The sequence below is a fragment of the Saccopteryx bilineata genome, chromosome 1, assembly GCF_036850765.1.
Source record: "Saccopteryx bilineata isolate mSacBil1 chromosome 1, mSacBil1_pri_phased_curated, whole genome shotgun sequence".
Lineage (NCBI taxonomy): Eukaryota > Metazoa > Chordata > Mammalia > Chiroptera > Emballonuridae > Saccopteryx > Saccopteryx bilineata.
The window spans coordinates 312,004,839-312,018,541 of record NC_089490.1 but is presented as its reverse complement, the minus strand read 5'-3'; the positions used below and the strand labels follow the sequence as shown (position 1 = coordinate 312,018,541).

The following is a 13,703-nucleotide window of genomic DNA, read 5'->3' as shown; positions in this document are numbered from 1 at the left end:
GGGTACCCCAGCCCCCAGCAGATACCAAAATCCATGGATGTTCAGATCCCTTAGTCAGCTCTTGTATCTGTGAGTTCTGCACCTACAGATTCAACTAACTACAGATGCAGAACCCATGAATATGTAGGGCTGACTATATTTTTTCAAATTAGATTTTTCCCCTTTGGATAGATATCTAGAAGTGGAATTTCAGAGTCATCTGATAGTTCAATTTTTAATATTTTGAGGAATCTCCATACTATTTTCCATAGTGGCTGCACCAGTTTATATTCCCACTAACAGTGCATGAGGGTTCCCTTTCTCCACAAGTTTTGCCAACACTTATTTCTTGTGTTTTTTTATAACAACCATTCTACCAGCTATGAAGTAGCATCTCATTGTGGCTTGGATTTTCATTCCCCTGATGATTAGTGATATTGAGCATCTTTTCATGTACCTGTTGCTCATCATCTGTATGTTTTCTTTGGAAAGAGATCTCTTCAGATATTCTGCCCATTTTTTAATTGTTTGTGGGCTTTTGTTTGTTTTGCCTTTTGTTTTTGTTTTTCTTGCTATTGAGTTGTATGAGTTTTTTGTCTATATTGGATATCAACCCTAGTCAGATAGGATTTGCAAATATTTTCTCCCATTCATTAAATTGCCTTTTTATTTTGTTGATACTTCCTTCTACAGATAGCTTTTTAGTTTGATGTAGTCCTATTTGTTTATTTTTGCTTTTGGTATCAAGTAAAAAAAAAACTTATTCCAACACTGATAGGAGATTATCACCTATGTATTCTAGGAGTTTTATGGTTTCAGGTCTTAAATTTTAGTCTTTAATCCATTTTGAGTTAATTTTTTGTATCCGTTGTGTGATAGTGGTCAAGTTTTATTCTTTTGCATGTGGTTGTCTGATTTTCCCAACACCATTTATTGGAGACTGTCCTTTCTCCATTGTAGATTTCTTTGGGAGTATATGAACATTTTAATACTATAATATTCTTCTAATTCATAAACACAGACCATCTTTTCACTTTTGTGTCTTCAGTTTTTTTCATCAATGTTTTATAGTTTTCAGTATAGATCTGGCATATGCCTGGCTAAATTTATTCCTAGGTATTTTATTCTTTGTGATGCATTATAAATGGAATTGTTTTCTTTTTTTTTTTTTTTTTTTTTTTTTTTTCATTTTTCTGAAGCTGGAAACAGGGAGAGACAGTCAGACAGACTCCCGCATGCGCCCGACCGGGATCCACCCGGCACGCCCACCAGGGGCATGCTCTGCCCACCAGGGGGCGATGCTCTGCCCATCCTAGGCATCGCCATGTTGCGACCAGAGCCACTCTAGCGCCTGAGGCAGAGGCCACAGAGCCATCCCCAGCGCCCGGGCCATCTTTGCTCCAATGGAGCCTTGGCTGCGGGAGGGGAAGAGAGAGACAGAGAGGAAAGCGCGGCGGAGGGGTGGAGAAGCAAATGGGCGCTTCTCCTGTGTGCCCTGGCCGGGAATCGAACCCGGGTCCTCCGCACGATAGGCCGTGGAATTGTTTTCTTAAGTTCTCTTTTTGATAGTTTGCTATGAAACAGACAATATAGAAACAGCAATTTTTGAGTTTTGATTTTTGTATCCTGCCACTTTACTGTATTTGTTTATTTTAACAGTTTTTTGTGGAGTCATTAGGGTTTTCTATATATAATATATCATCTTCAAATAGTGACAGTTTTACAACTTTCTTCCCAATTTGGATGCCTTTAGTTCTTTTTCTTGCCTAATTGCTCTGGATGTTCTAATGTTGTGTTGAATTGAATTGGTGAGAGTAAGCATCCTGCCTTGTTTCTGACCTTAGAGGAAAGGCCTTCAGCTTTTCACCATTGAATATGATGTTAGCTGTGGGCTTGTCATAATATGCCTAATTGTGTTAAGGTACGTTCTCACTATACCCACCTTGTTGAGTTTTTTATCATAAAAGGATATTGAATTTTGTCAAATGCTTTTTTAGCATCTATCAAGATGATCCTATGATTTTTATTCATTTTGTCAATGTGGCATATCACATGGATTTTGATTTAACAATGTTGAACCATTCTTGCATTACTGAATAAGTCCCACTTGATCATGATGTATAATCCTTTTAATGTGCTGTAAAATTAGGTTTGCTAATATTTTCAGGATTTTTGCATCTATTTTATGGATATTGGTCTGTAATTTTCTTATAGCATCCTTGTCTGATTTTGGAATCAAGGTAATGCTGGCCTTGTAAAATGAGTTTGGAAGTATTTCCTCATCTTCTAATTTTTTAAAGAATTTGAGAAAGATCAGTATTAATTCTTATTTAAATGCTTGATAAAATTCACCAGTGAAGCCTGACTGGTGGTGGTACAGTGGATAGAGCGTCAACCTGGGACACTGAGGTCTCAACTTTGAAACCCTGAGGTCACTGGCTTGAGCATGGGCTTGCCAGCTTGAGTGTGGAATCATCAACATGGCCCCATGGTCACAGGCTTGAGTCCAAAGGTAGAGAGCTTGAAGCCTAAGGTTGCTAGCTTGAGCAAGGGGTCACTGATTGGCTTGAGCATCCCCCATTCCCCCCACCCCACAAGGCACATATGAAAAACAATGGAAAACTAAAGTACTGAAGCTACCAGTTGATGCTTCTCATCTCTCTCCCTTTCTCTCTCTTTCTTAAAAAAATAAAAATCTACCAGTGAAGCCATCTAGTCCTGGACTTTTGTTTTTTGAATTTTTTTTGTTACTGAATCAATCTCCTTACTAGTAATTAGTCTTCAGATTTTTTGGGTTTTTATGCTTTACTCTTAGTAGATTGTATATTTCTAGTAATTGATTCATCTCTTCTAAGTTGTCAAATTTGTTGGCAGATAATGTTGTAGTCTGTATACTTCTGGTATCAGTTGTAATGTTTCCTTTCATTTCTGATTTTCCTTGAGTCCTCTCTTTTATTCTTGGTGAGTATTACAAGTTTTTGTGAACATATTTTTATACATAGATATTTATAGCTGCGTTATTTATGATAGACAAAGGTTTAAACAACTCAAATGTCTGTCATTGCTCAAACATAAACAAAATATGAGACATCCAGAAAATGAAATCGTATTTAGCCATAAATAGAAATAAAATACTGATGGATGCTACTACAGGCTAATACATAAATACAGAAAGTAAGTTAGTGGTTGCTTAGGGTTGGGGCATGAGAGAAGGGAGAAATAGAGGGAGAGAAGGTAATAGCTAATAGATACAGGATTTTTTAGAAATTAAATTTAATGGGGTGACATTATAGGGTGTTTTGTTTTACTTGATATATTATTGACATAAAACATTTTATTTGTTTCAGGTATACAACATGATTTGATATATGTATTGTGAAATCATCACAAGTTCATGTGAATATATTTTAATTTTCTCTTGGATATATACCATTGTTTTCATTTCTTTTGAGTTTAAGATATTTTGTACAATAAATAAAATGTTTAATATTTATAGCATAAAAAATTTCTAGTATTCTTTAAAGCACCTGTATTTCAAATTGGTACAATTCTGTTTTTCAGCGAGTACTGAGCCATCAAGATGATACAGCTTTGCTAAAAGCATATATTGTTGAATGGCGAAAATTCTTTACACAATGTGATATTTTACCGAAGCCTTTTTGCCAACTAGAGATTACTTTATTGGGTAAACAGGGAGGTAATAAAAAATCAAATGTAGAAGACGGTATTGTTCGAAAGGTAGGTCAGTTTTCCTAATTTTTTCCTAATATTCTTCAGAAAGGGTGATTTGAATACTTTTGAAAGTAATTTATATATAAAGTAGGTTTTTCTACATCACATATATATATTTCTTTCCAGCTTTTGTTGGGTTTTACTGAATAATACTTTTATTTATTTAATCCATTTTTTTTGCATTTTTCCAAAGCTGGAATATTTAATCCATTTTTAACTTCAGTTTTCTTTCGTGTTTGTGCTATTAAACTATAGATCTACATTGCAGACATTAGCTCCTTTGCTTTGCCTTTCACTTTCTCCTTTTCCTAGTTTTATGTTTGAGATTTTATTTTCTTATGCCTTCTTTGTACTTTTACATTCCTGTAAATTAAATTACTTTCATTCTTTTTCAAAACTCCCTCTTTTGGCTTTGGCTGGGTGGCTCAGTGGATAACGTGTTGTCCTGGTACACTGAGCTCCAGGGTTTGACTCTAGTAAGGGCATCTACAAGAAGCAGTCAATGAATGCACAACTAAATAGAACAACAAGTTGATGCTTTTCTCTTTCTCCCTCTCTACTGTTCTCCAGCTCTCCTGCTCTCCCTCCCTTTCTCCTTTCCCCCATCCCTTCCTCCCTTCACCCCTTCCTTCCTCCCTTTCCCCTCCTACCTCCCTTCCCCTCTCCCTTTCTCCTTTCCCCCTTCTCCCTTCCTCCCTCTCTTCTCCCCTTCCTCTTTCCCCCTTTCCCCCTTTCCCCTACCCTTCCCTCTTTCCCAACTCCCTTTCCCCCTTCCTTCCTCCTTCTTCTCTTTCTCCCTTTCCCACCTCTCTTCCCCCCTTACCCTTCCTCCCTCCCTTCCCACCTCCCTTTCTCCCTTACCCTTCCCTTTCTCCCTTCCCACCTCCCTTTCTCCCTTCCCCCTTCCCTTTCTCCCTTCCCACCTCCCTTTCTCCCTTCCCCCTTCCCTTTCTCCCTTTCCCACCTCCCTTCCTCCCTTTTCCCCTTTCTCCTTTTTTCCTTTCCCTCCTTCCTTTCTCCCTTCCCCACTTCTTTCCCCCTTCCCTTCCCTTCCCTTCTACCCTCCCTTTCCCCTTCCTCCCTTCCCCTTCTCCCTTTTCCCCTCCCTTTCTCCCTTTCCCCTTCCTTCTTCCCTTCCCCCTTTCTTCTTCCCTTCCCCCTTTCTTCTTCCCTTCCCCCCTTCCCCCCTCTCCCTTTTCCCCTCCCTTTCCCTTTTCCCCTCCCTTTCTCCCTTCTCCCTTCCCCCTTCTCACTCTCTTCCTTCTTTCCTTCCCCCCTTTCTCCCTTTATTCCTCCTTTCCCTTTCCCTTTCTCTCTCTCTCTCTCTCATTAGTGGAAAATTAAAAAAAAATTTTTTTATTAGATTACCTTCTGGTATCTTTGTGTTTAATCATGGGTGAACGACTGTCGTCTTTTTTTTTTTTTTTTTTTTTTTTTGCATTTTTCTGAAGCTAGAAACAGGGAGAGACAGTCAGACAGACTCCCGCATGCGCCCGACCGGGATCCACCCGGCACGCCCACCAGGGGCGACGCTCTGTCCACCAGGGGGCGATGCTCTGCCCATCCTGGGCGTCGCCATGTTGCGACCAGAGCCACTCTAGCGCCTGGGGCAGAGGCGGAGGAGCCATCCCCAGCGCCCGGGCCATCTTTGCTCCAATGGAGCCCTGGCTGCGGGAGGGGAAGAGAGAGACAGAGAGGAAGGCGCGGCGGAGGGGTGGAGAAGCAAATGGGCGCTTCTCCTATGTGCCCTGGCCGGGAATCGAACCCGGGTCCTCCGCACGCTAGGCCGACGCTCTACCACTGAGCCAACCGGCCAGGGCCGACTGTCGTCTTTAACAATTTTTTTATTTGATTATAGTTATTATGAATTAAGTATGTGCTTTGTTTGTTTTTATATTTTGCTAGTAACAACTCATGATTTAATGGGAAAAGTTAAACTCTGAAATGGAGTCCCAGATTTTCGTTTCAATCAGTGATAACCTAACCTCTCTCTCTTCATTTATCGTGTATTTTCCTACTTGTAAGACTAAAAAGGAGCCACAAATTTAAAAAGTGAAAAAGACCATTTGAACTTTAGACAACTTACTTCCTACTGCAATGGTGATAGTAACAAGCTTGAGTATTCATATATTCAAATAGTGGCCTGGCCATTTTTACTCCAGCCTTAAAATTTGTACTAATGCTGACAGGTTACTATAAATTCAGATACCCAGTTATTCTTCAGTGGTAGAAATAACTTCACCTCCCCACCAAAAAAACAAACAAAAGAGAAACACTTCCAGCTGCTTTTTAATTTGTAGTCCTATAATATTATTTGCTCTTGTTTTTCTATAATTTAAAAAAAAATTTATTTGATTTTAGTGAGAAAGGAAGGGAGAGACAGGGAGAGACATCAGTTTGTTCCTGTATGTGTCCTGCCTGGGAACTGAACCAGCAACCCCTGTGCTTTGGGACAGTGCTCTAATCAACTTAGCTACCCAGCCAGGGCTCTATTATTTCTTTAATTCTTATTATTCCCTATGGATTGTGGGAATCAGCATCACTTAATGTTTAAGAGTATAGATTGTAGGACCACAGTTGTTGGAATTAAGTTCCATTATTGCCACTTATGAGCTATGTAAACATAGGAAAGTTAGCTTTCCTTTCTGTGCCCAAGGTTTCTCATATCTAAAGGGAGAAAACAGTACCTATATTTAAGTTATAAGGATTAAATGAATTATATGTGGAAATTATTTAGAGCAGTGCAAGGTACATAGTGAATGTTATATAACTTTTTTTTTTTTTTTTTTTTTTCCTGAAGCTGGAAACGGGGAGGCAGTCAGATAGACTCCTGCATGCGCCCTACCGGAATCCACCCGGCACGCCCACCAGGGGGCAATGCTCTGCCCATCTGGGGCGTTGCTCTGTTGCAACCAGAGCCACTCTAGCGCCTGAGGCAGAGGCCACAGAGCCGTCTTCAGCGCCCGGGCCATCTTTGCTCCAATGGAGCCTTGGCTGCAGGAGGGGAAGAGAGAGACAGAGAGAGGAAGGAGAAGGGGAGGGGTGGAGAAGCAAATGGGCGCTTCTCCTGTGTGCCCTGGCCGGGAATCGAACCCGGATCCTCCGCACGCTAGGCCGATGCTCTACCGCTGAGCCAACCGGCCAGGGCCATGTATATATCATTTAAATAGAACATCTCTAAGATGATTTATGTATTCTTTTTTTATTTTCCAAGAGGATATTAAATCAATTATTGATTATACATAATAGATGATACAGAAACTTCATTCCCATCTATAATTTTATCTGGTACCATAATTAAATTTAGGTATATTGCATATAGGATGTGCCAGCAATCATTTATAACCAAATAAACCCATGACTCTGCTTGGGTGACCCTTTTCATTGTGAACACCAAGTCACAACACAGTAACTGTCAATTCAACTACACCAAGGTTTTTGAAGACAGTCGCTTCTGTGTCCAAGAATATTGTAAATATACTGCTCACAAAAATTAGGGGATATTTCTAAACAAATATGAAGCGATAAAATCTCCCCTAATTTTTGTGAGCAGTGTAAATTTCAAGTGGAACCTGGCATCATCCTGAAGAATTCTAACTTCACACTGTTGGGGTAATTTACCAAGATGGCTTCAGAGTAGACTAACTTTACACAGCACATTAAAAAAAAAAGACATTTATTCAGTGCCATGATCAGACAATTACCTTTAGCAATCAACAGTTTGGGTGAAAAAAAGAAAAAGAAACCTAAATAAAACCCTTGTTGGAATGCTCTATGCTTTCCACAGAACAGAAGCTAAAATAAACTGTTATACAGTTAGTCACAAATACAGTCCTCAAGTATTTTATTGCCCATTCACATGAGTATTGTCTAAAACATGTCTTCTTTGTAGCAGCTAGGCTCTGCCACCACTGTGCTTGGCTCAGTTCACAAATCTGTGGCTCCCCTGTCACTGCTCTGCTCTCCTCTCCTGCTAAGCTTTGTTTCCTGGCAGTAATTAAAACCTTCTGCCACTGCCGTAACTACTGCTGCTGCTGCTACTGGAACCGCCATAACCACCTTGGTTTCATGGTTTGGCAAAATACTGGCCTCCACCACCATAGAGGCCAGAGCTTCTGCCTCCAAAGTTTCCTCCTTTCATGGTTCCAAAATTTGAAGATTGATTGTTGTAATTGCCAAAATCATTGTAGCTTCCGCCACTTCCAAAATTGCTTCCATCATTACCAAATCCATTATAGCCATCCCTACTGCCACCATATCCACCTCCACCATGGCTGCCACCAAAGCCAGCTCCACCACTGAAATTTCCTCCACGACCAAAGTTGTCATTCCCACCGAAACCACCTCCATGACCACCTCTGAAGTTTCCAGAACCACTTTGATCTCTTATTTAGATACAGCTTTCCTACTTCACAGTTGTGGCCATTCACAGTATGGTATTTCTGAATGACAGTCTTTCTACAGGGTCCTGGTTATCAAAGGTTACAAAAGCAAAGCCTCTCTTTTTGCCACTGCCTCGGTCAGTCATAATTTCAATCACTTCAATTTCCCATACTGTTCAAAATAATGTCTTAGGTGATGTTCTTTAGTGTCTTCTTTAATACTACTGACAAAGATCTGTTTCACAGTTAAGTGGGTACCAGGTCTTTGACGATCTTCTCTTGAGACAGCCCTCTTTGGTTCCACAACTCTTCCATCCACCTTCTGTGGCCTTGCATTCATGGCTGCATCCACCTCCTCCACAGTGGCATAGGTGACAAAACCAAAGCCTCTGGAGCACTTGGTGTTTAGATTTATTATCACCACACAGTCTGTGATCATTCCCCATTGCTCAAATTGGCTCCTCAGACTTTCATAGGTTATTTCAAAGCTCAGACTGCCAATAAAGAATTTCTGCAGTTGTTTTGGCTCTTTGGGAGACTGACTTAGACATGATGACTGTGGGAGAGTAGACTTGACCAGTGCTTACTTGGTGACATCCACCAGCAGAAAGGAGTCTGTTTATTCCTTTTTTTGAGGTTCACTGTCAAACATGTTTCAGTTCTTTTCACAGTTTTTATTTATTTGTACAGATATGCACATGAGCCCTGGCTGGTGGCTCAGTGGATAGAGCATTGGCCCAATATCTGGACTCCCAGGTTCAGTTCCCGGTCAGGGCACACAGGAGAAACGATCATTTGATTCTCTTCCCCTTTCTTGTCTGCCTACCTCTCCCCATTTCTTTTCCCCTTCCTCTTCATCTTCTCCTCTGGCAGCAAGCATGGTCCCAGGTGCTAAGGATAGCTTGGTTAGTATGAGTGCGTCAGGCACTAAAAATAGCTTGATACTCGAGCATTGGCCCAAGACGGGGTTGCTGGGGTGGATCCTGGCTGGGGTGCATGAGGGAGTCTATCTCACTATCTCCCCTTCTCTCACTTAAAGAAAAAAACAAAAAATGTGCTAATGAATGTTCCAAACATTCTAGTATTTCTGAAATTCAATCTTGGAACTATAGGGAAAGCAGCATTGTCCATATATTACCATATTTAATTTTTACAGCCACTATTCATGATTTTAAAGATGAAAAAGCAGGTAAACAACAAACAGCTGAAATTCAAATCTAATTATGTTTGGTTCTGAAACACCTATTCTTTACCATTATTTACTGTGTATTTTAACCACATTTAAACAGACTGTACTACTTCCCTAAAGTATTCAAGTGAATGAAGCCTAAGAATTTGATTTCCTGTTTTAGTGTTTGTACTTAAGTTTTCTTGACTGTAGCTCAGCTGTCAAAATGTCTGCCCCTCTCTTTCCAAGACCACACTTATCTCACCCTTAACTCTTCTGAACTTCAAACTTGAGAGTCATCACCCAAGTCCTCCCCACATAATATAAGAAATTGCTCCATTGCTCCCCGTGCAAAAAAAATAAAAGAGATGTGTGTGTGAGGTAATTTATATATTAATAATCGAAATGATTGCATATTTTTCTTTTTTTCTAGCTCATGCTTGATACATGGAATGAGTCAATTTTTTCAAATATAAAGAACAGACTCCAAGATAGTGCCATGAAGCTAGTACATGCTGAAAGATTAGGTGAAGCTTTTGATTCTCAGCTGGTCATTGGAGTAAGAGAATCCTATGGTATGTTCTGAACTTTTATGATCATAATTTTCTTTTTATGTAAATTCTAAGAATTACAGAGTAGTACTATCAAAATTATGTTTATTAGCATAAAGTCATGTCTGCTTTTAAAAGTACACAAAAGGTATTCTCCTTTAAAGAAACCTATGAAACTTCATATTTGTGTGGTTAATATTTATTTTCTTCATCTCATTTTTTGGCTGGCAAATTCTTTTAGCAAGTTGAATTGAAGAAATGTAGATTTGAACCTATAGCTTATGAAGGACAACTGGTTTTGTACTTATATTTTAGGGATGTAAGTTAATTCCATGTGTATATCACTCTCCGATTTTTCCTGTTTCTGACCATTACATTCTCATTTGTTCTTTCAGTCAGACATTGTCTGACTAGAATATTCATTCTCCTCTTTCTTTATCTTCTAACTCACCCACAGCTTTAATTTTCTCATGGAGGTCTTTCCTAATACCAGACTAAGTTAAGTCCCCTCGTTGTGCTTTTATAGTACCCCCCATGCCTCCCTGCCATGATACTTTTTTTTTTTTTTTTTGAGAAACAGAGAGAGTGAGAGACAGAGCAAGAGAGTGCAGGAACATTGAGCTGCAGGATCCTATATGTGCCCTGTACAGGGATTAAACCCGCAGCCTTGTTTCGGGGCGGTGCTCTTAACCTACTGAACTAACCTGCCAGGGTGCCGTACTACTTTAGTATAATTAACTGTGTTGTTGACAGTGTGTCTTTACTGAATATGAAGTGCCTGGCACAAAATAGTTGCCAATAAGAATTTTTTATATTAATGAACCTTTAGTTTTGAGTTGTTTCTCCATTGCCCTCATATTTCTTTAAGTATCAAATCTAGATTTTCATTAGCCACTGGAATTTTGGAACAGTTTTATAGGGATCATGTTGCTATGATTTTACCCATATATTGTTCACAAGATTTTTTTTTTTTTTTTTTTTACAGAGACAGAGAGTCAGAGAGAAGGATAGACAGGTATAGAGACAGGAACGGAGAGATGAGAAGCATCAATCATTAGTTTTTTGTTGAGCGTTGCAACACCTTAGTTGTTCATTGATTGCTTTCTCATATATGCCTTGACCGCGGGCCTTCAGCAGACCAAGTAACCCCTTGCTGAGCCAGCGACCTTGGGCTCAAGCCAGTGAGCTTTTTGCTCAAACCAGATGAGCCTGCACTCAAGCTGGCGACCTCGGGGTCTCGAACCTGGGTCTTCCGCATCCCAGTTCGACGCTCTATCCACTGCACCACCACCTGGTCAGGCAAGATTAATTAATTTTTAAGTACAATTTTATTGATATTTTTCTTATCCCATTTAGTGATACACCATGCTAAATTCACATTACTTACCCTGAGAGTTGAGGCTCCCCACAGCTAATTTAACCTTATCTTCTATTAACCTTACAATCTGTTCAGACATCGTAGTCATACCTTGACTTAGCCTTGTGCTTTTTTTAGTTCTGAGTGGTTAGTTACTTTAGATAGATTTGTCTGCAAATCCTACTTTATTCTTTAAGACTCATTTCAATCTCCTCTCTTTCCTATTCAAAAATAAAGTAGTCTATGTTCTCTATACTCTTTGTCACTTTACTGCTTTGTACTGTTATCTTTTTAAGTTTTTTATAAAGAAGATTTTGTCTTATATGTTTTTATGTTCTCTTGAGCATTGACAGTCCCTTGCACATAATGCTTCTCTATATTTCATTTATCATATTCTAAATACTGATTTGAATCATAATTAGAGTAAAATTTTATTTTCTGTTTTTCAGTTAACCTTTGTTCTAATCCTGAAGATAAGCTTCAAATTTATAGGGACAATTTTGAGAAGGCATACTTGGATTCAACAGAGAGATTTTATAGAACACAGGCACCCTCGTATTTACAACAAAATGGTGTACAGAATTATATGAAATATGTAAGTCAGAACTTAGTATATGTGTTATTTGAGCTATTTTCTTGATTTTCTTAAAATGATTGCTATTTTGCCTCTGGACAGGCAGATGCTAAATTAAAAGAAGAAGAAAAACGTGCACTACGTTATTTAGAAACAAGACGGGAATGTAACTCTGTTGAAGCAGTAAGTAATTGTATAATTGTATATTCTGTGGGATTAGCAGAGGGATGGCAAATACATAATCAAGTGACATCATCTATCCTTTCTCTATCATTGCTAATTGATTATAGTGCTCTTTCCCAATGAGCCAAAGCACAGCTTTAATGAACACCTTATTTAGAACTCATTGTTTCTCAGAGCTGATATGCAAGATAAAATCTATTTGCCATCCCTGCTTTAGACTTGACTGTATTTAATGTACTTAATTTTTAATCAGTCTCTTTTATTATGTGTTGTGTATATCTAAGGTTAACCATTTTAGTAACTTTCATGGGGCAAGTAAAATACACTCATAGAGATAGTTGATTCTCATTATTCACAGTGATTATTCTATAGAGTGGCTGTGAACACTGAATTAGTGAGTATCTAGTCATTATTAGGGGATAATTCTTATGGGAGGATGTTTTTAAATGTTCTCTTGTCATGAGATAAAATATTATTGGATAAGCAAACATCAGTCTTTTATATTGTGTTATTTATTTTATATTGTAAGCTCCTCATTTAAAAAAACTGATCAGAAGTAGTAGCCATGCTACAATATCTATCCTGGGTGTTTTCTTTACATGGAGAATGACCTTAGTGTACCTTAGTAAGGAAAATATAGCAGTAAAATTTCTCCAGTTCCTTTCAGACTTTGGAGCCTAGGAATTAGATTTAGATGTACATTCTGAGGAGTAACCCTCCAGATTGCCTTCAACCAAACATTTTTCAACTGATTATTTTTTTTCCTTCTAACTTTTCTTTTGTTTCTTTCATCTTCAATGGCAGTCATGTTTATTCTTTGTTCAGGAGTTGGGTTGGGTTGGATCTTTTTCCCCCTTGTTTTTGTTTTGTGTTGCTTTTTTTTTTCTTTTTAACATTTATTGTATTGATTTGAGAGAGAGAAAGAGAAAGAAAGAGAGGGAGAGAGAGATAGGAACATCGATCTGCTCCTGTATGTGCCCTGACCAGGGATGAAACTGGTGACCTCTGTGCTTCAGAATGATGCTCTAACCAACTGAGCTATCTGGCCAGGGCTTTGTGTTGCTTTTCATAGTATGCAATATGTTTCCTCTTTCAAAGGTTAAAATAACTTCAATATTGGCCAGAGAAGGAGGGCTAACTTAGTGGTTGTGTGTAGAAGTTCTCTGAAGAAATTTAAAGTTGGCTTGGGCTTCATTCAGAAAGCAGGAAAGCCATTGAATGTTTGTTAAACAAGTATGCCATGCTCAGAGTTATCTCTGAGGAAGAGGAATCTAGTGACAGTATGAAAATTTAATTGGATTGGCGAAGAGCTGGGGATATGAAGTAGGTAGGAGATTTTTATAATAATTCAAGGAAGGTATTAGGAGTACCAAATAAGGGAGTAGCGATGGGAATGGAAAAGACAAGGGTAGAGAGAAAGGCTTCCAGAGGTGGAACATTGTATCACATGAATGGGGCTAGATACTGGACAGAACTTAGTTTTGTTTCTGAGGTTTTAGCTTGGGAGAATTGTGCTGCTACACAGAGATCAGGTATAAGAAATCTCAGTAAGGAACAAAGATGAGTTTAGTTCTAAGGATTTGAGTATTTTGAATTGATTTATGTACCAGTTTCCTAAGGTAGAATTATTCAGTTTATACAGTTTAATTTGATGACATCCATATTAAACATTTGGAAATTCAACTATAAAGGTCCAACTAAGAGCAAGAAAAAGAGAATGAGAAAGGTAGAGATAAACAAATACATACCACAACTTGAATAGGACAGTTAAATCTCC

The 13,703-nt window shown here is 38.8% G+C and overlaps 1 protein-coding gene and 1 pseudogene across 2 annotated transcripts in view; one reads left to right on the top strand and one right to left on the bottom strand.

The window, feature by feature from the left end:
* The window catches only part of CUL5 (cullin 5), a 92,820-nt gene that overhangs the window by 36,342 nt on the left and 42,775 nt on the right, over window positions 1-13,703 (top strand). For both annotated transcript variants that reach the window (XM_066247475.1, XM_066247464.1), the window contains exons 4-7: window positions 3,541-3,717; window positions 9,695-9,836; window positions 11,619-11,764; window positions 11,846-11,926. In XM_066247475.1, the coding sequence (XP_066103572.1) occupies window positions 3,541-3,717; window positions 9,695-9,836; window positions 11,619-11,764; window positions 11,846-11,926 (546 nt within the window). The remainder of the gene's footprint in view (window positions 1-3,540; window positions 3,718-9,694; window positions 9,837-11,618; window positions 11,765-11,845; window positions 11,927-13,703) is intronic.
* LOC136311739 (heterogeneous nuclear ribonucleoprotein A1-like) lies at window positions 7,559-8,973 on the bottom strand (annotated as a pseudogene).